Raw genomic sequence first — 24119 nt, 5'->3', positions numbered from 1 at the left:
CGGGGTGGGAAGTGCGCCAAGGCCGGGGGGCGGGGCCGGAAGTGTGTTCACTGCCTTCCGCGGCTTTCCGCTGGGTCGCAGCCATCTTGCCATTGCGTTGTAGCCTTCGTGTGGGGAGCTTAACCTCACCGCCGTACCGGTTGTCACCCTGAGGCGGACTGGCAGCTCTGAGCGTCGCAGTCATGCCCGCCGGACCCGTGCAGGCGGTGCCTCCGCCGCCGCCAGTAGCTACTGAGCCCAAACAGGTACCGCGCCCCGTGCTCCTCAGCCCGCTGCCCCGGTGTAGGCCTCGTCCCTCCCCTCCCGCGCGGGCTCTACGGCACTCCTGCTGGAAGCCCAGGCAGCCCTGAAGGACGTGAAGGGACTGCAAGTCCCAGGAGTCAACGCGCTGCGTTGCCTTCTGGTCCCAAAAAGCTCCCTAGAACCGGAATTGTCAAAGAAGCTTGCGGACTTGCAGCCTAGGCTTCACCTGGGAGCTTATTAGAATCACGAAGCCTCCGCTCTAAACCTTATTTTAACCCGATCCCAAGCTGTTTCGTTCAGATGTGAGAAGCATTGGGCCTGTCTGTTCACTGTGGCTTTTGGGCCTCCCCGTCGCTCAGCATTTGTCCAGTAATCGCTAATTTCCTAGATTGCCTTATGTCTTTTTCGTTTTTCCCAAACACCTACGAGGTGCTTTTCCTAAACCGGACAAGGATCCAGTCTTCATCATTGGAGAACGGATGAGGCGTAACTCCTGCCTTAAGAGAGAGCCCAGACTAGTGAAAGTACAGGCATGCATGAACACTCAATGTTTATTTTCTGTGTCGGTGTTAAGTGATAAAATGTCAGGCAGCCTTTAAAAGCTCTCAAGGCTGGGCCCATGACACTCGTCAGTAATCCCGGCATTTGTGGGTCTAAGGCAGGAGGATCATGAATTGAAGGCTAGCTTGGACTACAGGGCGAGACCCAAAAGCTAACAGATTGCTGAGGTGGAAGTATGTGGGTTGGATACAAATAAGCCATGAATTTAACCAGCACTGCTTGCTGGAGCAGAGGGGAAATGAATGTGAGGAAAGTCCGCAGGAGTGAGAGGTGAGTGGCTGTTTTGCAGGAAAGAATAACAATGAAGAGTGATGGGGGAAAGGAAATTAGTCAACATACACTTACCGGGCACATACTATATGCTGATTGTTGCTTTGGGTTCAGAACACAATCCCAAATATGACAGATAAAGCCCATGTCCTTTCTCCAAACGTTTACGTATTTGTATGCTTGTGTATTTTCATTGACACTGGGGAATAACAGACAAGGTGATACCAAATAATAGTTACACCACGGTAGAGTCAGGTGCTCCCTCTTTTCTCAAAGGTACGTGAACAAGTGTGGCTCAAGTACAAATTTGGGATAATGGTGGTAGGATTTGAACATGTCTATGAGGACAGTGGGAGATAGTTTAGGCTGGATAGTGCCATTTGTGTTTCAGAAACATAGACTTGCAGTGCTGTAAAGAGGGGGACGAGAAACAGTTAACCGTATCCCAAAGACACTGAGGGTTTGAGGGATGGGCAAGTGTTTGTCCCAGAATGGTGTTGGCACAGGCTCTCCAGCCAAAGTGATGTGCTAGAATCCTGATTCTGTCTGGGGGCCAGGCACAAGTTTGTTATTCCTGTGGTCTGGAGTAAGAACACTTCAAGGTTGGCATCAGGATCCTAAGAGCTAATACGCTTCAAGTGCCTGGGGTGTACTTTGTGTTTGGTGAATTAGGGAGGCTCAGGAGACCTGGAAAACCATTCTAAAGCTTGGTGGTATTCAAGACTTGCCTGGGAGATCGATGTAGGCAGGATTTTTCAGCCTAAAGTAGGGAAAGGAAATGTAGAACATAGTTCTCAAGAGTGTCTGGCTGAAGACAGAATACTGAGAAGAAATCGTAAACCATATGTTTAGAGCAGTGATTCTTGGCCTTCCTAATGCTGCAGCCCTTTAATGCAGGTCTTTGTGCTGTAACCCCAAACCATGAAGCCATTTTTGTTGCTTTCATAATTGCATTTTGCCACTGTTATTAATCATAAATATCTGATATGTAGGATGGTCTTAGGCGACCCCTATGAAAGAAAGGGACGTTCAACTCCCAAAGGAGTCGAGTCCCACAGGTTGAGAACTGCTGGTTTAGAGGTTTCCAGTGTATAGGTTAAGAGGTAAAATGTAGAAGACAGAAGACAAGGCTCCCGCAGCTGCCAAGAATATTTGAATTGAGCAATCAGGAAGCAGAGACAGGCGGATCTCTGTGAGTTTGGGGCCAGCTTGGTCTACAAAGTGAGTTCCAGAACAACCAGGGCTGCACAGAGAAACCCTGTCTCAAAAACCCCCTAAGTAAATAAATAAATAAATAAATAAAATACTTGAAGTAAATGAGATGGAGTAGAAACTTGTAATGTTCAGCTGCCAGAGGAAGAACAAGGGGAAGGCAGCAGCCCAGAGGAACATGAAGATGGAGGGAATCCCAGTTTTTTAAGATGAGAGCCCAACTCTTAACTGAGAGGAAGAAGAAGCTGCTGGATAAAGCATTAAAGAACCGTTGGTGTCAAATTCCATTGAAGCTCCACAAACCATTTATGCATTTAACAGTGGCTAGGTTTATGGAACTGGTGGATAAAAAAATGGACAATTAAGACAAAATGATCTATCAGCCAGACTTTTTTCTTCTTCTTTTTTCTCTCCTTTATTTCTGTTTGTGTTAAGTATAGAACCTAGTACCTCATGCAGGGTAAACACATTAAACTGCTGAGCTGCTCTTTGGCAGACAGTCATTAAGTATTCTGTGAAAGACGCAATACTAGATTCAGGGCTAAAGACATGGCCTTTTGGATGCTAAGGGTATAATCAGTTCCTTGTTTAGCATGTGTAAGGCTCTAAGTTTCAGCCCTATGTCAGCAAATAAGCAAAAAAAAAAAAAAATTGTGTATCTGATCACACCAGTCTGCCTGTCTGAAGGGTAGCCAAGAAAGCCATTCTTTTCCCTAGCTCTTGGGAATGGCCCCATATAAGAAGTCTGCAGGACAAAGACTATTGTCAGCCATGTCTTGGAGAAATGCTAGAAGCTGGTTTATGATAGCCTAACCCAAACCAGGAATTTGAAGATCTTTTCTTTTGTTTTCACAGCCAGTTGAAGAAGAAGCAACATCAAAGGAGGAATCCACTCCCTCCAAGCCAGTGGTAGGGATTATTTACCCTCCTCCAGAGGTCAGGAATATCGTTGACAAGACTGCCAGTTTTGTGGCCAGGTAACAGCTGCTTCTGCACAGTGGGTTGGGGAAAATTGTAACATAAAGAAAGGGCTTTGAGGGGGAGGGAAATGGGAGGCTGGGAGGAGGTGGAAACTTGTTTTTTTTTTTTTCTCCTTTTCTCAATAAATAAATAAATAAAAAAGAAAGGGCTTTGAGTCAGCACAAAGGCAGTATGATTTTTTGTTTTTTTGTTTTCTTGTTTTTCTTTTTCAAGACTCTGGCTTAGGCTTGTTAGTTCCTCCAAAACCACAGTAGGGCCTGGAGGTGGGCAATAAGCAGGACTGGTGTCTTTGACATGTAACAGCAGTAACCACAGTGAGAGCCATACCCAACTGTATAGTCACCAGGAGTTTCAGCTTCCAAAACAAGCCTGAGGGAATTCCTGGTGGCTTCTTTTCCCTGATGATGTGTATGCTGTGTTTGGCTGCTGACCAGAGGAGATAGAAGGCAGAGTTGATCATTCTCCTTGTGTAAGGAGCCGTATACGATCACTTGAGGTGAGTCAGAAGCGAGCTGATAGGACTGAGTAAAGCTCAGTTATGTTCTAAACACTTCGTTAATCTTTCTGGGCAGGGTGGACATTGGTCAGGCTTTTCCCCAACCTCTTCATCCTACATCCTTAGATGTAATCTTCAGGCCCACTTGACTCCAAAGGCCAACACATCCCACAGATATATCCAGTCTGCAGATGTTTTGTTTGTCTTTAGAATCTTTCTTTAAAATTCCTATTACCACGCTTAAAAATGAAGTGATTTCACAATCTGTCTGGATTTCTGGCTTTTCTTGAACTAGACTGCTTATATGAGTACTACATGGCCCTGAACAGTGTCTAGGGGCATATGCTGTGTTAGGCCCACATTCATAGTCACTCCCCTGAGGCAACGTCTCTACCACCTTGTATCATTTAATAGGTGTTTCTTTCCCAACTTCCTACTCAAGTAAAGAGGTTGTTTGACATCTTTCGCAGTGTCCACTCCATGAGAGTTTATGTCACTTTAAACTTAGACTTTCACCTAAAAACTGCCCTAAAATTAGGACATTGGGTATTATGTTTAGTTGGCTAATGTTTCATAGCAACATTAATGCCTTTGCCGTTTCTCCTGTGATGTTAATAATTGGGAAAAGGGTGTTGCATAAGGAATAGGTGCAATCTTACTGTCAGGACAATTCCTGCCAGCTGTTGTCACCTTTTCCTGTTTCCTTCTGCTCTTAGCATCCTTTTTTGGATGTGGTAATACCAGCACAAATACTATCATGTCTTGATTTTTCTTGCATGCTAAATTGTAAACATTTCCTACACTACTCTATGATTTCCCTCATGCTGGATGCTTTCTATAAAGAGGGATGCAAGGTGTTGAGACTATGTTTTCTTGAGATTGTTTCCAGTGTTTCCACTTGGTCAGTGAAGCTGTAAGAAGAGTTCGAACATTGTTTTTTCTTCTTAGATGCTTTCTTTAGAAGAAAATCCCATGTGAAACATTAGTGGCTAAGAGAGCATTAAAAGAACAATGCTAAGGGCTGGGAAGATGGCTCAGTTCAGTAAAGTGCCTGTCAAGAAAGTACAAGATCTTGAATTTGTATTTCTGGTTCTCATGTAAAAGCAAGATTTAGTGATACGTATTTCTGGTAACCGCAGTACTGGGGAATGGAGACTGGCAGATTCCTGGAGCTTCCTGGCCAGGAAGTCTATCAAATTATTGTGCTTCAGATTCAGTGAGAGACCTTGTCCCTTGCCTCAAAAACTAAAGTGGGGCCCGTGTGTTGATGCACTCTGAAGACAGAGGCAGGTCAATCACTGAGTTTAAGGCCACCCTAGTAGCATTTCAGGCCAGCTAGACACTATCAGACACTATCTAAAATAAATATATAGATAAATTTAAATAAGGTGGGAAATGATAGACACCTGATAGCATGTCAACCTCTGGTATCCACAGGCTTGTGTGCACACATGTATGCAAGTGACTTTCCAATAATTGTGTCATGCTCTGCTGCCATAGACAGAAAAGCATGACTTAGTTCTCTTAAAAAGAAAAACCTATCACTGTATAGTGATGCACACCTGTAATCCCGGTGGTAGTGAGGATTTGGAGACTAGCTTGGCTATTTCTTTTCAAAGAAAGGAAATAGGAACTGGAGGAGTGGCTCAAACATTGGGACCACTTTCTGCTCCTACAGAGGACCTGAGTTTGTTTCCCCGCACCCATGTCAGGCAACTCACAATCTGAGTAACACACATAGACACAAACTATATTTTTGGAAAAGGAAAACAAAATGGATTGGATATTCCTTCAAGTCCCCTAATTATGTGAGGCAGAGGTAAGTGGGTCTCTGTGAGTTCAAGGCCAGCCTGGTTTACAATGTGAGCTTTAGATCAACCAAGGCCAAGATCTTGTCTTTAAAAAAAAATAAATAAAAAATAAAAAGGTTAGCCAGGTGGTGGTGGCTTATGCCTTTAATCCCAGCACTCGGGAGGCAGAGGCAGGCAGATCTCTGTGAGTTTGAGGCCAGCCTGGTCTACAGAGGTAGTTCCAGGACAGGCTCCAAAGCTACAGTGAAACCCTGTCTCAAACCCCAAAATAGATAGATAGATAGATAGATAGATAGATAGACAGACAAAGAAAGAAAAAAAAGAAAGAAAAAGGTTGATTGTGTAGCTTAGTGATGGAGTGAGTGTTTATTTTTATGTACAAAGATATGAATTCTATCTCTAGTGTAAAAACACCACCGTGTTTATAAGATGGGTTTTTAACCATGGGAGTCATTTTTATAGACATTATAAATGTGAACTTGGGATGGCTCAATGGGTAGAAGGCTTGCTGTAAAGTATAGGATTTGAGTTTGAGTCTCTAGCACCACATAAAAAGTGGTATGTGTGTGTGGGTGATTGTAACCCCACCCCTGGTGGGTAAAGATAGGGAAATTCTTGGGGCCCACTAACTGGCCAGCCTGCTTAACCATAATGGTGAGCTCCAGGCTCAGTACAAGACCCTGTCACAAAAAAGTAAGATGGAAAATTGTAATTGGAGGTTTCTCTCCTGCCTGCCAGTTCCTAAATAAGCACTCAGAGGCTTAATTTTACTTATAAATGCTTGGCCAAGGCTCAGGCTTATTACTAGCTATCTCTTATATTTAAATTAACCCATATTTCTTATCTATGCTTTGCCACAGGGTTCATGACTTGTTACCTTATTTTTTACGTGTCTTGTTTCCTCAGTGGCTGGCTGTATCTCTTCTTCTGTATCTCTGCTTGGATTTCCCTCCTTGCTATGTCCTACCTTGCCATAGGCCAAAGCAGCTTTATTTACCAACCAATGAGAACCACACATACAGCATACAGAAAGACCATCCCACAGCAGAAAATGATAGAAAAGGTTACTCAGTGTCAACCTCTGGTCTCCCTGTGAGCGCTAATGAGCATATGCATTCATATTCATTCTCATTCTCTCTCTCTCTCTCTCTCTCTCTCTCTCAGAAATTGTAAATAACATCACGCTTTGAAATGAAGGGACAGGTCAGGATCTTGCTCTGGGAGAGGTATATTTAGGTCTGCTCTGCTAAACCTGGTACTCAGGAGCAGGCAGTGGGTATCTGCAACCAAATCTGGCTGAAAGGAATCTTTTCTCTGTAGGTAGGTTTTCCCAGACCTGCATTTTTCTGTCAAAAAGCTAAATTGGAAATACCTTTAAAAAGTCCCGCCAGCTGGGCTGAGTCAGAGTCAGGCTTTTCTGCTGAAATCCATTCCTTATGTTGGAAGATCTAATTCTAAAATTATCAGTAAGCCAACTTAGAGCACTGGAATTTCCTGGAATAAATACATCTGCTTTCTCATTATATCTTTCTAACTGTTTCCTGATGTGTAGAGACTATGGCTTAGGCAGCACTGCAAGAGACAACCCAGACCCCCTTTTCTAGAAGCCATTAGTCTCTCTGGGCATTTTCCAGACATGGTGACCTGATTTAGTGGGATCCAAATCAAATCTGTGTGTGGTTTACATTACATAGGGAGGTAGGAAAATGCTTCTTTCCAAAGCATGAGGTTCTAGTTGGACTAAAGCACAATTGAGACTTCATGATATTAGTCAGGCTGCAGGGTGTGACCAGAACTTGCTAGAGTCTAGGCTTTCCACAGTCTGCCATGGATGTCACAGATTGTTTTGGTGTCTAATCTTTTGTTTTTTGTTTGTTTTGTTTTAAAGATTTGTTTATTATGTATACAGTGTTTTATCTGCATGTATTCCTGCATGACAGAAGAGGGCACCACATCTTATTATAAATGGTTGCTGGGAATTGAACTCAGGACTTCTGGAAGAGCAGCCAGTGCTCTTAACCTTTGAGCCATCTCTCCAGCCCCTTTAGTGGCTGATTTTAACCATAAAGTCACCTGTGTCCTGTCTTCTGCTCTGTTTAACTGACAGGACCAGGGGTGGTGTGACAGTCTGAAGAAAGTGACCTGTCTGGCACTAATCCCTGCAGCAGTGGGAATTGGGAGTCTGGCTTGGTGTCTTCATTGTGTCCCTGAACGTAGGGTTCTGGTGACAATCAGTGGAAGCCCCTCCTAAGAGGCCAGTCATCTTCAGTGTTGGTGGAACTGCCCCTTCTAGGCTACATAGTAGTAACTATCCCCTTTGTTTGCAAACCACTGTATTCAAAAAGTCTGGAGCATTTCCTTAATCACTACTTACACAAATCTCAATAATGCCTGGAGGTACATAGAGAAAATGATATTAGTGAAAATCAAAGCAAGGAATACTTTGGAGCCTTGACCTTTGTGAGACTAAGTAGTGAGCAGAAACTTGAAGGTGTCTATATCCTGTGTCTTTTTAAGGCTGTGTGCCTTTAAGCTGACACAGATGTTATATGTAAGTATGACACCTGGAACTAGGTTTGGTGGCACACTTAGTGGCTCCTGGAAGGTAAAGGCAGTCAGATCAAGGGTTCAAGGCCAGTTCTTAGCCTGGTCTATGTGAGACTGTATCTCAAAAAATCCAAACCAAAAAGTTATGACCACTTGAGTTATACCTACTGGGACTCTTAAAAATTTGGATTCCCCATTTTGTCATCGTTCTAGCGGATTGACTGCATTTCTTTTGTGTGGGTGTGAATCTGTATGTGTGCATGTGCACAAGCACACACACGGATCGGAGCACAAGTTGTGAGAGTTAGTTCTTTTCCTTTCACCATGTGGAACCAGGAGATCAAACTCAGCTTGTTCATCTTGTCAGCAAGCATCGCACCATGGCCTTATCCTGTATATATACAAAGTAAATAAATCTTGCAGAGCCTCATGAACCTTACAGAGAAACATTTCCTTTGTGGGCCTCCCAATAATAAATGAAGTTACTTTAAGCAGTGTTTGGACAAGCTATTAACATTTATTAGCTGTTTGAGTTTTTTGGGTTTTTTTTTTGTGGAGCTGGGAACCAAATCCAGGGCCTTGTATGTATTAGACAAACATTCTACATTTCTGTCACATCCTTAGTCAAAAATGTTTTATTCTAAGAAAAAAAAACAATTGTTCAGCTGGTTGTGGCAGAGGAGCTTAAGGGATGACTGGTGGGAGTGGCCAGGCCTTCATTGGCAGATAGACTGACTGCTGATTCCTAGTTACTAAACGAGGAGCTCCAGTATACCAGGGATAGACTGGTTTTGTGAGTGGGTGGTGGCACAGATATTGATACAGATGGAGGTTTGGATCTGAGTCATCACAAAGTTTGTGGTATTCATCATTTGATGTGTTAACTTTTCCCCACAGAAATGGGCCTGAATTTGAAGCCAGGATCCGACAAAATGAGATCAACAACCCCAAGTTCAACTTCTTAAATCCCAATGACCCTTACCATGCCTACTACCGCCACAAGGTCAGCGAGTTTAAGGAGGGGAAGGCTCAGGAACCCTCAGCTGCCATCCCCAAGGTTATGCAGCAGCAGCAGCAAGCCACCCAACAACAGCTGCCCCAGAAGGTTTGTAGCGCAGCCCCTCTTTGTGGGTTAGGGAGGAAGCAAGATTGGTGGGCATAATTAGCTCTGCTGTCCACAATCACCAGGGACAGAATAAAGTTACCCTTGTCTTTCAGAATCACTGATAGTACATAGTACTTTTTGAGCACTTGTTGGTCAAGCTCTGTGCTCTGGGCCCAGATCATGAAGAGCCCAGTGGAACAACTATTTAACAGATGATGAAGCTGAGGCTTGTCCAAATATGATCTATCAATTCAAGGTGTGAGTTAGTTGTAGTGTGAGAATAACGTTTTGGCCTGGATGAGCTAAAGGAGGTGATTTAGCCTTGTACCATTCCTTCCCTTTTGTTTGGGCGGTTCCAGTACCCAGTTTGTGCTGGGGCCCAGGAGTGTTGAAGCCAGCACTAGTCAGTAAAGATAGAAAGTGCCAATGCAGTTTGTTTACTGTGTAGAACTGGCCTGGTCTCTTCATTTTACACAGCTCCCAGACTTTTGTGGGAAAAGCAGCCTTTTGTTTAGCCATGAGAAAAATTGAAGTCATGTTTGAAGACCTTGCATTTTGATTGCTGCTTGTAGGGCCTAAATTTCTCATTGTAAAAAACAGCCATAGTATCTATTCTGTCTGCCTCGTGGTTCTCTTGGAGGTCATTGATGTACTTTATGCAATGGGATTTACTACAGAACACATGGGTCTTACTGTATAGCCTCTTAAGTTAGATTTTACAGCCTGTTTCCTTTGTATTTTTGCCACCTCTTTAGGCCTTTAATTTCAGGATGGGAGCAGAGATGTAGATACTTGAAGCAGTAGTTGGGTGAGACTCCAATGCCCTTGGGTGCCAGTCTTCTCATAGCAAGTCCCAGTGATGCTCAGTTAATAAAACATTGGAGTCTTTGGCCATTCTGCACAGTTAGTTTACTTCTGTTCTGTTCTTATTCAACGCTGTCTTAGGTCCAAGCCCAGGTGATCCAAGAGACCATAGTACCGAAGGAACCCCCTCCTGAGTTTGAATTCATCGCTGATCCCCCCTCCATCTCAGCCTTCGACCTGGATGTAGTGAAGCTGACAGCTCAGTTTGTGGCCAGGAATGGGCGCCAGTTTCTGACTCAGCTGATGCAGAAAGAGCAGCGCAACTATCAGTTTGACTTTCTCCGTCCGCAGCACAGCCTCTTCAACTACTTCACAAAGCTGGTGGAGCAGTATACAAAGGTGCTGGGTTGGGGCAGAGGGTAGTGTCTCACACTGGGAGTATAGCATTCACCTTCTGTCAACAAGGACATTGCTTTGTGGGTATCTGGGCAAAAGTGAATCCCAGCTTAGTGTAAAGTGTGTGTGTGTTTAAGACTGTAGGTGCTGCTGGGCGGTGGTGGTGCACGCCTTTAATCCCAGCACTTGGGAGGCAGGGGCAGGGGGATCTCTGTGAGTTCAAGGCCAGCCTCGTTTACAGAGCAAGTGCCAGGACAGGCTCCAAAGCTACAGAGAAACCCTGTCTCGAAAAACCAAAAAAAAAAAAAAAAAAAAAAAAGACTGTAGGTGCTTTTTGTCTTTCCATGGAGCACACTTTGGGTCAGAGAACAGCGTTCAGCTCCCCCTTCCACTGAGGATCAAACTCAGTACATCGGGTTTGCATAGCTTGTGCTTTTACCTGCTGAACCATCTCAGAGACTCTAAATCTTTATTGTGCTTTTTGTTTGTTCTTTTAAAGACAGGATCTCACTGTGTGATTCTAACTTAGTTAACCTTGAACTCACTATGTAGATCAATCTGGCCGCAAGCTCAGAGATCCCTGGGATTAAAGGCACACCTCCCTCCCCTGTCCCTCCCCTGACAGCAGCTTCAGTCGTTATCTCTTTAAATCTTGTTATTAAGGAGACGTGTTTATGAAGCATTATTAGGTGGCCATCTGCTGTGTGACAGGACTAGGTAGCACTAGCTGCTTTTAGGTGTATTACATTTTCACTTGTCTACTGTATGGCCTGAGAAGCAGGCTCTTTCTTTATATAGTTGCTTCCTATTAATTTAATCCTCAAAAACTTTAGTGATGTTTCCCCAGTTTTCACAAGCAGAAATGGATTAAGAAAGATGATTTTATGGGGCTACAGTTACACCTCGGTTGTTGAGTACTGTTCTAGCATGGATTCTATTAATTAATTAGTTTTGCTCTGGATTAAGTGCTAGATAAAGACCAAAAAAGGAATGAAATGCAAAGTCATCAGAATGTCTACAGTCTCAGGCTAGTAAGCAGTGTTGTTGAGATTCAAACCTTTGTTATTTTTACCCAGTGAAGTAATTTATACCAGGAAAGTTCAGTATGAGTTTACTAACATTGAAAACATGTACAACATATTCCCATTTGGCCCTGGTGATGTGTAGCCTGGGTTACAAACTAAAACCGTTTTGTTTGTGTTTTGTTTTGTTTTGTTTTTTGTTTTCTGAGACAGAGTTTCTCTGTAACAATCCTTGCTGTCCTGGAACTTTCTTTGTAGACCAGACTAGTCTTGAACTCACAGAGATCTGCCTGCCTCTTCCTCCTCCCGTGTGCTGACATTAAAGGCATGCACTATCACTGTCCCACTTTTTTTTTTTTTTTTTTTTTTTGGGTTTTTCGAGACAGGGTTTCTCTGTGGTTTTGGAGCCTGTCCTGGAACTAGCTCTTGTAGACCAGGCTGGTCTCGAACTCACAGAGATCCACCTGCCTCTGCCTCCCAAGTGCTGGGATTAAAGGCGTGCGCCACCACCGCCCGGCTCCCACTTTTTTTAAAAAAATATTTATTATTTATTATGTATACAATATTCTCTCTGTGTGTATGCCTGCAGGCCAGAAGAGGGCACCAGACCTCATTACAGATGGTTGTGAGCCACCATGTGGTTGCTGGGAATTGAACTCAGGACCTTTGGAAGAGCAGGCAATGCTCTTAACCGCTGAGCCATCTCTCCAGCCCCTACTGTCCCACTTTGAAATTGTGTTTAGAACAGAATCTGACATGGAAATCTGGTATTTAAAATTAATTAATCAGTTAGCTGGGTATAGTAACTAACACTTCTAATGCTAGCTCTAGGAAGACTGGGGCATGAGGATTATCAGGAGTTCTAGGCCAGCCTGAGCTCTTTAAGAGACTTTCTGCTTTAGAAATCAATTTTTTCTTTTTTTTTTAAGATTTATTTATTTATTATATATACAGTGTTCTGTCTGCATGTATACCTGAAGGGCAGAAGAGGGCACCAGATCTCATTATGGATGGTTGTGAGCCACCATGTGGTTTCTGGGAATTGAATTCAGGACCTCTGGAAGAACAGCCAGTGCCCTTAATCGCTGAGCTATCTCTCCACCCCTAGAAATAAATTATAATGGGTTACAAAGGGCACTCACTGGTATATGATTACCAATGGCACATTTTTCTTGTTTTCCTTTTTAGTAAGATGGTCTATAAATCTGTTCTTAATATTTAGAAATGGTGTTAAAGATCTAAATTAAAAGAATTCTTAAGGACTAGCTCTATATAAAATTAAAGATATAAAAATGTAGCCAGGTGGTGGTGGTTCATGCCTTTAATCCCAGTACTCAGGAGGCAGAGGCAGGTGGATCTTTGTGAGTTCAGGGCCAGCGTGGTCTACAAGAGTTAGTTCCAGGACAGCTAGCTGTTACATAGAGAAACCCTGTCTTGGGGGAGGAGGGTTATCTTTAGAATCTAGAAGTTAGTAGAACAATAACTGAAATTCAAAGCCAAAGGTTACTGTAAGTACACAGTATCAGGTTTTTGTGGATTTTTATATTTTATTTATTTTTACTTTGCATCTCTGCACCACTCATGTGCCTGGTGCCATCAGATTTCCTGGAACCAGAGTTATAGATGGTTGTGAGCTACCATATGGGTGCTGGGAATTGAACCAAGTCCTCTAAAGAACAGACACTGCTCTTAGCTGCATGCCATCTCTTTAGCCCCATAATATCAGTTCTAAGTAAAGGCCTGGGTTCAGTTTGAGCTGCTTCCATAGTTAGAAATCCTTAGTCTCTATTTTGTTATTTTTTTCTCTCCTTCTCTAAATTTGGATTATTGTTATTGACTCATAATTGAAGGCACTAGTGTCTACTCATGGAAAGCTGTTATAGCAGGTAGATTCTAGGGATAAAGGTATAAGGGGAGCAAGGTAAAATTGTGCCGCTTTATGAGTGGAAGTAGATACTGCTGGGACAATTGGAATGGTTGTTAGAATAAAGGCAGTCGGTGTCCTTGGTAAATGCACGTTAGACATTGGGTAATGAGTAGTGAGAAGACAGAAATCTGTCTTCATGGAGTTTTTTAGTTGGGAGGAGAATACAAGTGAAGTGTCCTATGTGTTTCAGATGGAGATAGATATTCTAGATCAGAAGGCAGGGGTTGGAAGTTCTGGGAAGTAGGGAGGAGGTGGTTGCAGTCTTGAACAGGACAGTAGAGAGGACTGAATGATTTTTTTTTTTTTTTGGTTTTTCGAGACAGGGTTTCTCTGTAGCATTGGTGCCCGTCCCGGAACTAGCTCTTGTAGACCAGGCTGGCCTCGAACTCCCAGAGATCCCCCTGCCTCTGCCTCCCGAGTGCTGGGATTAAAGGCATGCGCCACCACCGCCCGGCTGATATTTTCAAAATGATCGGAGCGCATCAGTGTCATGTCAGCAGCCATAATGTAGCATGTTCTGGATAACCTGCCAGTGGCTTACATGCTTTACTGGGAATCATGGAAATGGCCTTCTCTAAAGTAGTGGTGTCAACATTTGGAGAAGGAAATATAAGTTCTAGCTGTTAAATAATTTGCACACTCTTGACATGTAGAGTTGGGATTGAGGCTAAGAATCCATCTCTTATGTTCTGTGATGGGCCTGGGAAGGCTGCTTCTTTGTTTATATTGTGATTTACTGACAGTTGCTGTAATTCTCTTTCAGATCTTGATTCCACCCAAAGGCTTATTTACAAAGCTCAAGAAAGAGGCTGAAAATCCCCGAGAAGTTTTGGACCAGGTAAACACAGGATTTCCCAGTACCAGGTACCAACGTATCAGGTTCTTTATGTGGGTTTTGTTTTTGTTTAGAAACCTAACCTGTCTTTGAGGCAGTACAGGTTGACCTTCTCTAACCTTCAGGCCATGTGTATGAGGTGTGTATGGAATGTAATGACCTTCAGGTTAGGCATGGGTTCTATCCCTGGTACATCTCATTCAACATGTGAATATAAATATTCCAAAATTAGACACACTTCAGTTCCCAAAGCATCCCAGGTAAGGGATAGTCAGCTTGAACCTAGTTATAGAGTGCTGAGAAGAAAAGCCTTGTGATGACTACGAAGTCCAGTTAGAAGTTTAGCAAGTTTCTCTTCCCTACTTTAGGCAGAAACTTCCTCCCGAGCGGATCGCCGGGTGAGAGATGGTAGGTGCCTTCTGAAGTCACCAGGCTCTCACAGTTGAGCAGGCATATTGGGTGGTGCTGTTTGGTTTTAACTGTGAGGTGACTGCTTCTCAGACACTTAGATTGTTGCTGCTTTTGAAGATAACAGGGTTTCTTTTCTTTTTAATTTTTAAAAATGTTTTGACAGATATAGTGTCGCACCTCTAATCCCAGAACAACTTCAAGGCCACTCAGGGGCTACAGAGTCTCAAAAAAACAAAGCTCCCCCTCCCCCCAAATCTTTGATAGTTTCATATACACTTCTATAATTTTTAGATGTCTTCATCCAACCTGCCTCTTTCACTGAAACCCTTTTTCAATAAGGTCCCCTCCTTTCTTGTCATCTTTTTGTGTGACCCTGATGCGTTTATTGGAGTTGCTTACATGGACATGGGATAAGAGATTATTTACTGGAACATGGCCAGTTCACCAGCAACTGCAACACTGCAGAAAATGATAGCCTTACTTAAGGCACCCTTAATTGCCAGTAGTTCCTCAGGGAAGAATGCCTTCCTCCATTTGTACTGGACCGCTGATGGGTCCAGTATTTTGCAGGTAACCACAGCTACCGTGAGTTCATGAGTCCAGTGGCTTTGTTATGTCCAGAAGATGTCTTTTTGCTGTACATTTCCCCATCTTCTGACTCTTACGTTCTTTCTACTTCCTCTTCTATAAATGTCCACTGAGCCTTGGAAGGAGTAATATGAATGTCCTCTTTAGGGCTGTATACTACTTTCACTTACCCTTGGCTTTTGACCAGTGCCTGCATTAAATACCACAAAGTTTAATAAGAGGTTTCTCTGCTGAGACCTAATCATGAACAATTAACAACATGACCATCTTGCAAAAGAATAAAAAAAGGTAACAGGATCCCCCTAGGGCGTATGACACTTGCAGCCACTAGCTCTTGACAAGGCTTAAAGTACCACTTAACCAGGTTTTCATGCACTTTTGCTGCAAGAGTTTGCTGCTGTGAGTGCAGAGGCCTTTGCCAGCTCTGGTGGGACACTAGAAGTTTTCTCCTTGTGAATATAGTTGCCTCTTGGTCTGAAGGTGAAGCCCTGAAGCCTCATAAGAGGCATCTTGCTATTTTCTAATCCTGTAGGTGTGTTACCGAGTGGAATGGGCCAAATTCCAGGAACGTGAGAGGAAGAAGGAAGAAGAAGAGAAAGAGAAGGAACGAGTGGCCTATGCTCAGATTGACTGGCATGATTTTGTAGTGGTGGAGACAGTGGATTTCCAACCCAATGAGCAAGGTAGGTCTAGGAGGAGAGTACCTTCGTGTGGAAGCCAGGAAGTCTGGTGCTCCTGGGAGCAACAGAGCCAGGCACAGACTTTATTAGTGTGTTGCTTCCCTGTGTTCCAGAAAGGGAAACATTGTTCATTTGCCCAAGTTAAATGCAATTCAACAGCTGGTTACTATGTTAGACTCTGCAGATAATAAAATCAGACAGTTTCCCAGCCTTTGGGGCATTCACAGGACAAGGAATGCCTTTTCTTGTTTTTTTGTTTGTTTGTTTGTTTTAGGAGATGACATATTAATCAGTTTTCCAGAGGAACTGATATAATGAATCATGCTCTCTCTGTCTCCGTCTGTCTGGATTTATTAGAGTGATTTACAGCCTGTGGTCTAGCTAGTCCAACAATGGCTGTCTCCAATAGAAAGTCCAGGATGCTGGATGTCTCAGCTGGTCTTCAGTCTAACTGGAATTCTGACTAGGGAAAGAGTGCCTCAGCAGCCGGATAGGCAAACCTTCTATCAAGAATGAGGACAAGCAGGCAAAAAGCAAAATCTTCTTTCTTTAATGTCCTTTTATACAGGTTATCACCAGGTGCAGCCCAGATTTAGGTTGTGTCTTCCCACCTAAAATGGTCAATCAGAAAAATCCTTCATAGGATTTTAGTTAATTCTAGATATAGTCAAGTTGACAACCAAGAATAGTCATCACACAGAGTCTCAATGTAGTCCTGGTTGTTCTAGAACTCACTTTGTAAATCAGGCTGACTATAAACTCACAGAAAGTCTGCTTGCCTCAGCCAAGTGTTGGGATCAAAGGTGTTTGCCACCATGCCCAGCTCAGAATGCCATTGACCCTGGCTTACCCCTTTTAGGAAACTTCCCTCCCCCAACAACACCAGAGGAACTGGGAGCCCGAATCCTCATTCAAGAGCGCTATGAGAAGTTTGGGGAAAGTGAGGAGGTGGAGATGGAAGTTGAGTCTGATGAGGAGGATGAGAAGCAGGAAAAGGCTGAAGAGCCTCCTTCCCAGCTGGACCAGGATACTCAAGTACAGGACATGGATGAGGTAAATTCCCCGGTGGTTTTAGCCTACCTTTCTCCTGGAGTCCAAGAGGTTAGGTGATGCTCTCCTAGTCCAAGGTTCCATTCTTTGAGGCTCAAAAGATGGTGAGCTCCTGGGCTGGAGAGATGGCTCAGCCGTTAAAGGCTAGGCTCACAACCAAAAGATGGTGAGCTCCGGAGAAGGCCAGACTGACTGCTGCTGTTTAAACCCAGGCAGCCCAACACATCTTTCCAGCTCCAGCAACAAAGATCAGTTCATAGGAAAGATTTGAAAGCTGTGCCGGCCTTGTATAATCTGTTGCTTTCCCTTTGGCTCAGCATTCCTGCTCCCAACCTACGCCCTTCACCAACACTGTTAGGGAACCATATTACCCTATGCTTTTATGCCTTTTTAGCACTTAGGTCTAAAAGATCACTAGTTCCCTAACTTGTCTAAATGTAGCCTACATGTCCTTTCAGAGATTTCTACCCTCTTTCAGCATGGCCCTCCCAAGTAGGCACAGAGTCCTGAGCCAAGCTGCTTTCCCCACTCTGAAAGAATCTGTGTACTGCTTGAGAAGAAAGGGCCCCAGTGTCTGTGGGAATTGACTTTTTTTCTCCCTCCCAGCATTGCTCTGGAAGCAGCTACCATTGAGTACTAACTTGGCCCCTGTATTCCTCTTCTGTGTGTTAAGTGCCTTTGGCCTCTTGGGATCGCCTGGTGCCAACCACTGGAAGTGCTTGGGAGGAGTGTTAGCACCATAGTCCCTGATGCTTCCATTCATGTTGTGAGGAAACAGCTTGGCTTGCTGCCAGTTGACCTCAGCTACCCCAGAAGGCTTAGCAAATAGATGCTGGCTGGCAGGGGCCAAGGCTCATTGGCACCCTGAGAGTTGCCATAGTCTTGAGCTTTGGGAAAGCGGCCTTTCATCTCCTAGGTTGTGCCACTGCCTTGCTTTTCAGGGTTCAGATGATGAAGAAGAAGGACAGAAAGTGCCTCCACCCCCAGAGACACCCATGCCTCCACCTCTGCCCCCAACTCCAGACCAAGTCATTGTGCGAAAGGACTATGATCCCAAAGGTAGGGCCTGCCTCCCAGACCTTGTGCTGCTAAAGAAAGTCCTGTATGGTCTTGTGTGTTCTTCAGATGGGCTATTTCTTTTTTTTTTTCCCCCCGAAGTTAAAAACAATTTGTTACATTCTGGCATGTTCCTTATTCACAGAATATTATATGATTTATTCACCATATTAATGTATAGAGACTTAACAAATTATTTCAACATAGGCATAGCTGTAATTTAGCCAGATGGGCTGGTTCTAGAAGGACTTGTGGTGACCCCATGTTACAAGCCTCGTGGTGGGAAACACAAGTAGTCCTCTCCAGTTTCGGGTTTCTGATGTGAAGGTGGTACTGGATGAATGTTTTCAGTGAATGACGTTTGAATACACCACAATCTTAACTTGAACTACCGTTTAGAATTCTCACTTAGACACCTCTGTTTTCTCTTAGCTTCCAAGCCTCTTCCTCCAGCTCCTGCTCCTGATGAGTATCTTGTATCCCCCATCACTGGGGAGAAGATTCCTGCCAGCAAAATGCAAGAACACATGCGTATTGGGCTTCTTGACCCTCGTTGGCTGGAGCAGCGAGATCGCTCCATCCGAGAGAAACAGAGTGATGATGAGGTTTATGCACCAGGTGAGGTGGAGGGTCCCATCCCATAGCTTGCTTATGTAGACACAGAAAGCTTGAGGTCAGTGAGAGTTTGGGAGATAGGTGCAACCAATGTTAATGCAAAAGAAATCTTTATTTTCCAGCATATACTGAATTCTCCAAAGGCTGGTACTGCCTGCTGATACTCTGTAACAAAATACTGGCAATAGCTGGGAGGGATACTTAGTCTTTTGCTATCTTGGACAGACTTGTAATTGAAATTCTCTTCTTGAGTGACACTCACAAGTCTTATTGCCAAAGCAGCAGGATAGGGCTTCATGTGGAGGTGCATATCTTTAAATTCAGCATTCTGTAGACAGAGGCAGGTGGATCTTTGTGAGTTTGAGGTCAACGTGGTCTACACGTTGGAGAATTCTAGGACAGCCAGCACTACATAGAACCTTTAAAAAGACAACAGGATAGGAAGGGGGCTGCCGAGGGTTAGGGACTGGGTCTTTAATCCTGTTAGTAAGGACTGGACAAGCACCAGGTCTTTAGGATTACTCCTTCTTTGGCAACCCTCCCAAGACTCTCATCCAAACGGATGAGAGTGTCTTATTGGAGCTGAAAGCCAGCCAGTACTGTGGATCCAACCTCCACACTACATTCCCAGAAAACTGCTGACTTGCCAAAGGGCGCCAGCTTTAGCTTCCCTTTCTCTCCATTCTATTGTGTACAGGTCTGGATATTGAGAGCAGCTTAAAGCAGTTGGCTGAGCGCCGTACTGACATCTTTGGGGTAGAAGAAACAGCTATTGGTAAGAAGATTGGTGAAGAGGAGATCCAGAAGCCAGAGGAAAAGGTACAATTCCAAAGAGTCTCCCACATGTGGGCTCAGTTCCAAGAGTCCTGGCAAACTGTATCTTTGCTTTCCCATGCAGGTGACTTGGGATGGCCATTCAGGTAGCATGGCCCGGACCCAGCAGGCTGCCCAGGCCAACATCACCCTCCAGGAGCAGATTGAGGCCATCCATAAGGCTAAGGGCCTGGTGCCAGAAGACGACACTAAGGAGAAAATTGGCCCCAGCAAGCCCAATGAAATTCCCCAGCAACCACCACCTCCATCTTCAGCCACCAACATCCCCAGCTCAGCACCCCCGATCACATCAGTGCCCCGGCCACCTGCAGTGAGTCAGAAGCCACCCTGTGATCAAGTGTTTTAAACTTTGGTCCTTAGGGTGGGATGATGTCTGGGAAGGGCAACTGTTTTAGAGTATGGCCTGAATGCTAATTTGTTCACTTGAAAGTAGAAACTTGTAGCTTTGTCTTCCACTGCAAAGGAACATTGCAATAGGGAGTGAGCTGAGTGGCGAGGCAGATTTGAGGCAAAGAAGGGCTGTGGGCTTCATGGGTCTTTGAGAACTGGTGGCCTGTATCCAGGAGATTAAGTCAAGGTCAACCTCTTTAGTGGTACAGTCTGCCCTGAGGAGCTGGTTGAATCCGAACCACCAAGCCCCAGGTGGACAGAATATCCTGGAACTCTCAGCAGTGAGTTGTTAACATGGGCCTGATGTGAGACTTCAGTCTCAGTGATAAGCAGAGTCCACGTTGTCTAACCCCCATCTTGTGTGGCCAGTTGTTGTGCTCTTGAACCTGAGCCTTGGTTTTCTGTGACTGATGTATGGGTCTCCTCCCACCCTCAGATGCCGCCTCCAGTTCGTACCACTGTTGTATCTGCAGTACCTGTCATGCCTCGGCCACCCATGGCATCTGTGGTCCGGCTGCCTCCAGGCTCAGTGATCGCCCCCATGCCACCCATCATCCATGCACCCAGGATCAATGTGGTACCTATGCCTCCTGCTGCACCTCCCATCATGGCACCCCGCCCACCTCCCATGATTGTGCCAACAGGTCAGTCTGAGTGTTGCTTTCCTATCTGTTAGATCAGTTCACAGAACCATGACTGGTGTTAATGGCAGCTAACTATTCCTGCTGGGTATCCATCCAGAGGAAATCCAAACTGGGATCTAGGGGCCATAGTTATTGAGGGAGACAAGATATTGAGATGGCATGGCTAGTGTGTCTGCATCTGGTGGTCGGGTCCTTGACAGGCTCAGAAGCCTGACAGTTGACTATTTCTGGCTGATCTTGCCCTGCCTCTAGTCCTTTGCTGCCTAATTTGGGCAGCCTCCCAAGGCTGCCTGCCAGAGAACCTGCTGAGTGCCAGACTTACCAAGACAGAGCATTTCATACCTCTAAAGAGTAAAGCCTTTAAAAATCTCCCCAGTCCTGCCTCCTGGGCCTCTGCACCCCTTCTACGTTCATTGGGCACTGTACCATGTCTTTGCAGCCTTTGTGCCTGCCCCACCTGTGGCTCCAGTCCCAGCCCCAGCTCCAATGCCTCCTGTACACCCCCCACCTCCTATGGAAGATGAGCCTCCATCCAAGAAACTAAAGACTGAGGACAGCCTCATGCCTGAGGAAGAGTTCCTGCGCAGGAACAAGGTCTGTGATCTAGAATGCTGCCTCTTCCCTGGAGTATGTGGCAGCATCGTGGGTTGCCCAGGCTTCAGCTATTTTCCACTCCCTTTCTGTTAGCTTCTGGGATGTAGGTCAGCCAGAGGAAGCTTCTGTGTATGTGTTTAACGTGAGGTCAACAGCTGGGGGAACAGAAAGTTGTAGTGGTGGTGGTGGTGGTTCTGATAGTATGGAGTCTTGTAGAGGCCAGTGTGGAGATGCCAAGACAATATCACCTAAGTGAAGTTCAGTGAAGGAGCACTAAACTAGCTGGAGGAAGTCCTAGGCATGGCTCTTAAATTCAGTTCTACCCATGGGGCTGGAGAGATGACTCAGTGGTTGAGAGCACTGACTGCTCTTCCTCTAGAGGACCTGGGTTCAATTCCCAACACCAATAGCAGCTTATAACTGTCTGTAATTCCCAAGATCTGACACTCACATACAGACATACATGCAGGCAAAATACCAATGCACATAAAATAAAAATAAATCATTTTAAAAAAAAATTAGTTCTAACCCCAGCCCTGGGAAAGCTGCCTATTATTGTAGGATTCTGCTTGACATTCTGGACCAAGGATCCTACCTTGGCCTGCCAGTCACTAGGAAAGTTGTTAGGCGTCAGTGAGGAAACAGAGTCCCAGCTCCCACTAGATTTGCCCTGTAAATTTGATATAATTGTTTTTCCAAGACTAAGGTCTATTTTTTGAGCACCTACTAAAGGTTCAGACTGTCCTCTCTTTAGCATTCTGAGCTGCATTGAGCTCAGGCATCTTGTCCACTCTGGAGCTGAGTTGTGAGCCCAGTACTTCAGACCACATTCTTTATCCTACTGGTCCTTGGGGTTGCAGAATATTTTCACCTTAATTCCAAATTAACTAGAAAACAAGATGGGTCTATTTAAGGAAGGGAAAGGAAACTGAGCATGGTAGTATACCCTTAAAATCTCAGAACAGGAGGATTGAGGCCAGCCTGGGCTAGATATGAAACCCTGTCTAAAAACCAAAAATAAGGAAATGAAGCCTTGTGTAACGTGTTGCAAGTAGCAGCAGTAGTAAATAAAGAAATGAAGCCTTGTGTAATGTGTCTCAAGTAGCAGCAGTAGTAAATGGGGCCAGAGGGACAGGAATCACTGTTTGGATGGGCCCACTGTTAGCAGAGCATAGTTCCTGGTTGCCTTGGAGCTCTCCAGGCATAATGAGCACTGTGTTTTTCAGGGTCCAGTGTCCATCAAAGTGCAGGTACCCAACATGCAGGATAAGACAGAATGGAAGCTGAATGGACAGGGACTGGTCTTCACTCTCCCACTCACAGACCAGGTATGTATTGCCACCCCTAATTGTTATACGTGCTTGAGAGCCAATGGATTAGGTCAGATGTTTCCAGCTGGTTTTAGCAACAGAATGAGTGTGGCTTTTCTTTGGTCCCACAGGTTTCTGTCATCAAAGTGAAGATTCATGAAGCCACAGGCATGCCTGCAGGGAAACAAAAACTACAATATGAAGTAAGCCAGGGTAACCCCTGTCTTGCCCCTTAGGTTCCAGCATCTCTCTCATCCTAGAAACAATCTCCTGTTACAAAGTAGATGGGGAGAGACCTGGATGTGGCCATCTGAGCCCATCCCAGAAATGATACAGCTGGACTGCTGGGGCAGGTGAACCTGACAGTGCTGGACCTGACAGCACAGCCTAATGCGGGGTCTAAAAACCTGTTAGAACTGGATGGGGACCAGGCCAGTGATGTGATCTTAGCCTGGTTCTCTCTGCAGAGGGGGTATTCCATGTCTTCTGGGACTTCATCTCCTCCTCTGTAAAACGAGGGTGTTGAATTAGGTAATCACTAAAGGTCTTATGACCTGAGAAGTTGGCTGTTCGTTGGACTTGGTCATGGCTGACATCTTGGGGAGTTGAAAATTGAACCAGATGTTGATAAAGGTCCCTTATGTTTGTCAATATCAGCTGGAAGGAAGGAAGGGAAAGGAAAGGAAGAAAAGGAAGGAAGGAAAAAGTGTTCTAGAAGAAACCGAAGTTCTGTAATCCAGAACTGGCCTTCCCTTAAGTCTCCATATTGCTGAAGTCTAAGTATTAACAGCTATGCTCAGCTGTGTGATGTGGTCAAAGACAGGTGCCACAACTAAGACGTTTGTCTGTTTTCCAGGGCATTTTCATCAAGGATTCCAACTCCCTGGCTTACTACAACATGGCCAGTGGTGCTGTCATCCACTTAGCCCTCAAGGAGAGAGGTGGCAGGAAGAAGTAACGAGAAATTTCTGCAGTTGAGTTCCTGCCTTGGACCTCTTCTTTCACCACTTCTTCCAGGAGCTTCTCTGGAACCTCAAGCACAGCCTGTGCATTTGTTTCCCTCTTAAATCAGTTTGGAAATTCACCTTGTTCTTAGAGTTGTTGCCCACTATCTAACCTGACATGGGTAAGAATAGCAGAGCTTTCTAAGCCAGTCTGTGGAATGACTTCATGTTAGGTTCTGGATTGGAGGTTCTTCAGGAAGCCATTAGGGATGGAAAACCCAGGGCTTTCCTACTGGACAGTTCCATAATGCCAAGTGATGGTTGGCTGATAGGATATGGTTACTGTCATTGATCATTTTGTATCATGCTTTGGTCTTTCTAATAAACCTCTTGAAGCCAGGCATGACTTGCATGCCTGTAATCCTGGGACTTGGGAAGTGCTGACAGGATAATTAGATGTTCAAAGTTACCCTCACCTGTAGAGCTTGAGGCCAGCCTGGGCTGTGTGAGATATTGTGTTAAACAAAAAGTATTTTTAAAATTAAAAACAAAACACCTCTTGGACCCTCGTGGAATCAGTTTAATAAGGTCTGTCTCTTAACCAATTGTGTCCACTACCTGGTGCTATGGAGCTCTTAGGGTCTCAGTAGTCGCGGTGTTTGGGTGTAAATTTTTACTGCCGTCAATTAGTCCTTCTTCTAAAAAACTATGGGTTGGGGAAGTGGCTCGGTGAGTGTTAGAGAGAGGCTGCTTGTTGGTTCCTGGCTGCTCTCTGCTTCTTCGTCCCAGCCAC

General features: G+C 44.7%; 1 protein-coding gene across 1 annotated transcript; it reads left to right on the top strand.

Annotated features, from left to right (window-relative positions):
• The first annotated feature begins 55 nt into the window (after positions 1-55).
• Positions 56-23890, top strand: LOC121436527 (splicing factor 3A subunit 1). The gene is made up of 16 exons (XM_041636519.1): positions 56-245; positions 3142-3263; positions 9019-9226; positions 10172-10429; positions 14139-14213; positions 15742-15892; positions 16749-16942; positions 17881-17998; positions 18428-18613; positions 19308-19429; positions 19509-19754; positions 20271-20478; positions 20918-21072; positions 22299-22400; positions 22514-22585; positions 23239-23890. The coding sequence occupies exons 1-16, from the start codon at positions 183-185 to the stop codon at positions 23338-23340; spliced, it is 2382 nt and encodes a 793-aa protein (XP_041492453.1). The 5' UTR covers positions 56-182; the 3' UTR covers positions 23341-23890.
• The last annotated feature ends 229 nt before the right edge of the window (positions 23891-24119 follow it).

This window comes from Microtus oregoni, unplaced genomic scaffold (genome assembly GCF_018167655.1).
Source record: "Microtus oregoni isolate MIOR12 unplaced genomic scaffold, Mior012 000049F_ref0000343, whole genome shotgun sequence".
Classification (NCBI taxonomy): domain Eukaryota; kingdom Metazoa; phylum Chordata; class Mammalia; order Rodentia; family Cricetidae; genus Microtus; species Microtus oregoni.
The sequence above is the reverse complement of the archived record's forward strand: the minus strand, read 5'-3'. Positions and strand labels throughout refer to the sequence as shown.

Excerpts from the sequence above, each read along its gene's own strand:
- LOC121436527 (XM_041636519.1), top strand. The coding sequence starts at position 183 with ATGCCCGCCGGACCCGTGCAGGCGGTGCCTCCGCCGCCGCCAGTAGCT. Across the intron at positions 15,893-16,748 it reads TTTCCAACCCAATGAGCAAG|GAAACTTCCCTCCCCCAACA; the intron begins GTAGGTCTAGGA and ends TACCCCTTTTAG. Across the intron at positions 22,586-23,238 it reads AACAAAAACTACAATATGAA|GGCATTTTCATCAAGGATTC; the intron begins GTAAGCCAGGGT and ends TCTGTTTTCCAG.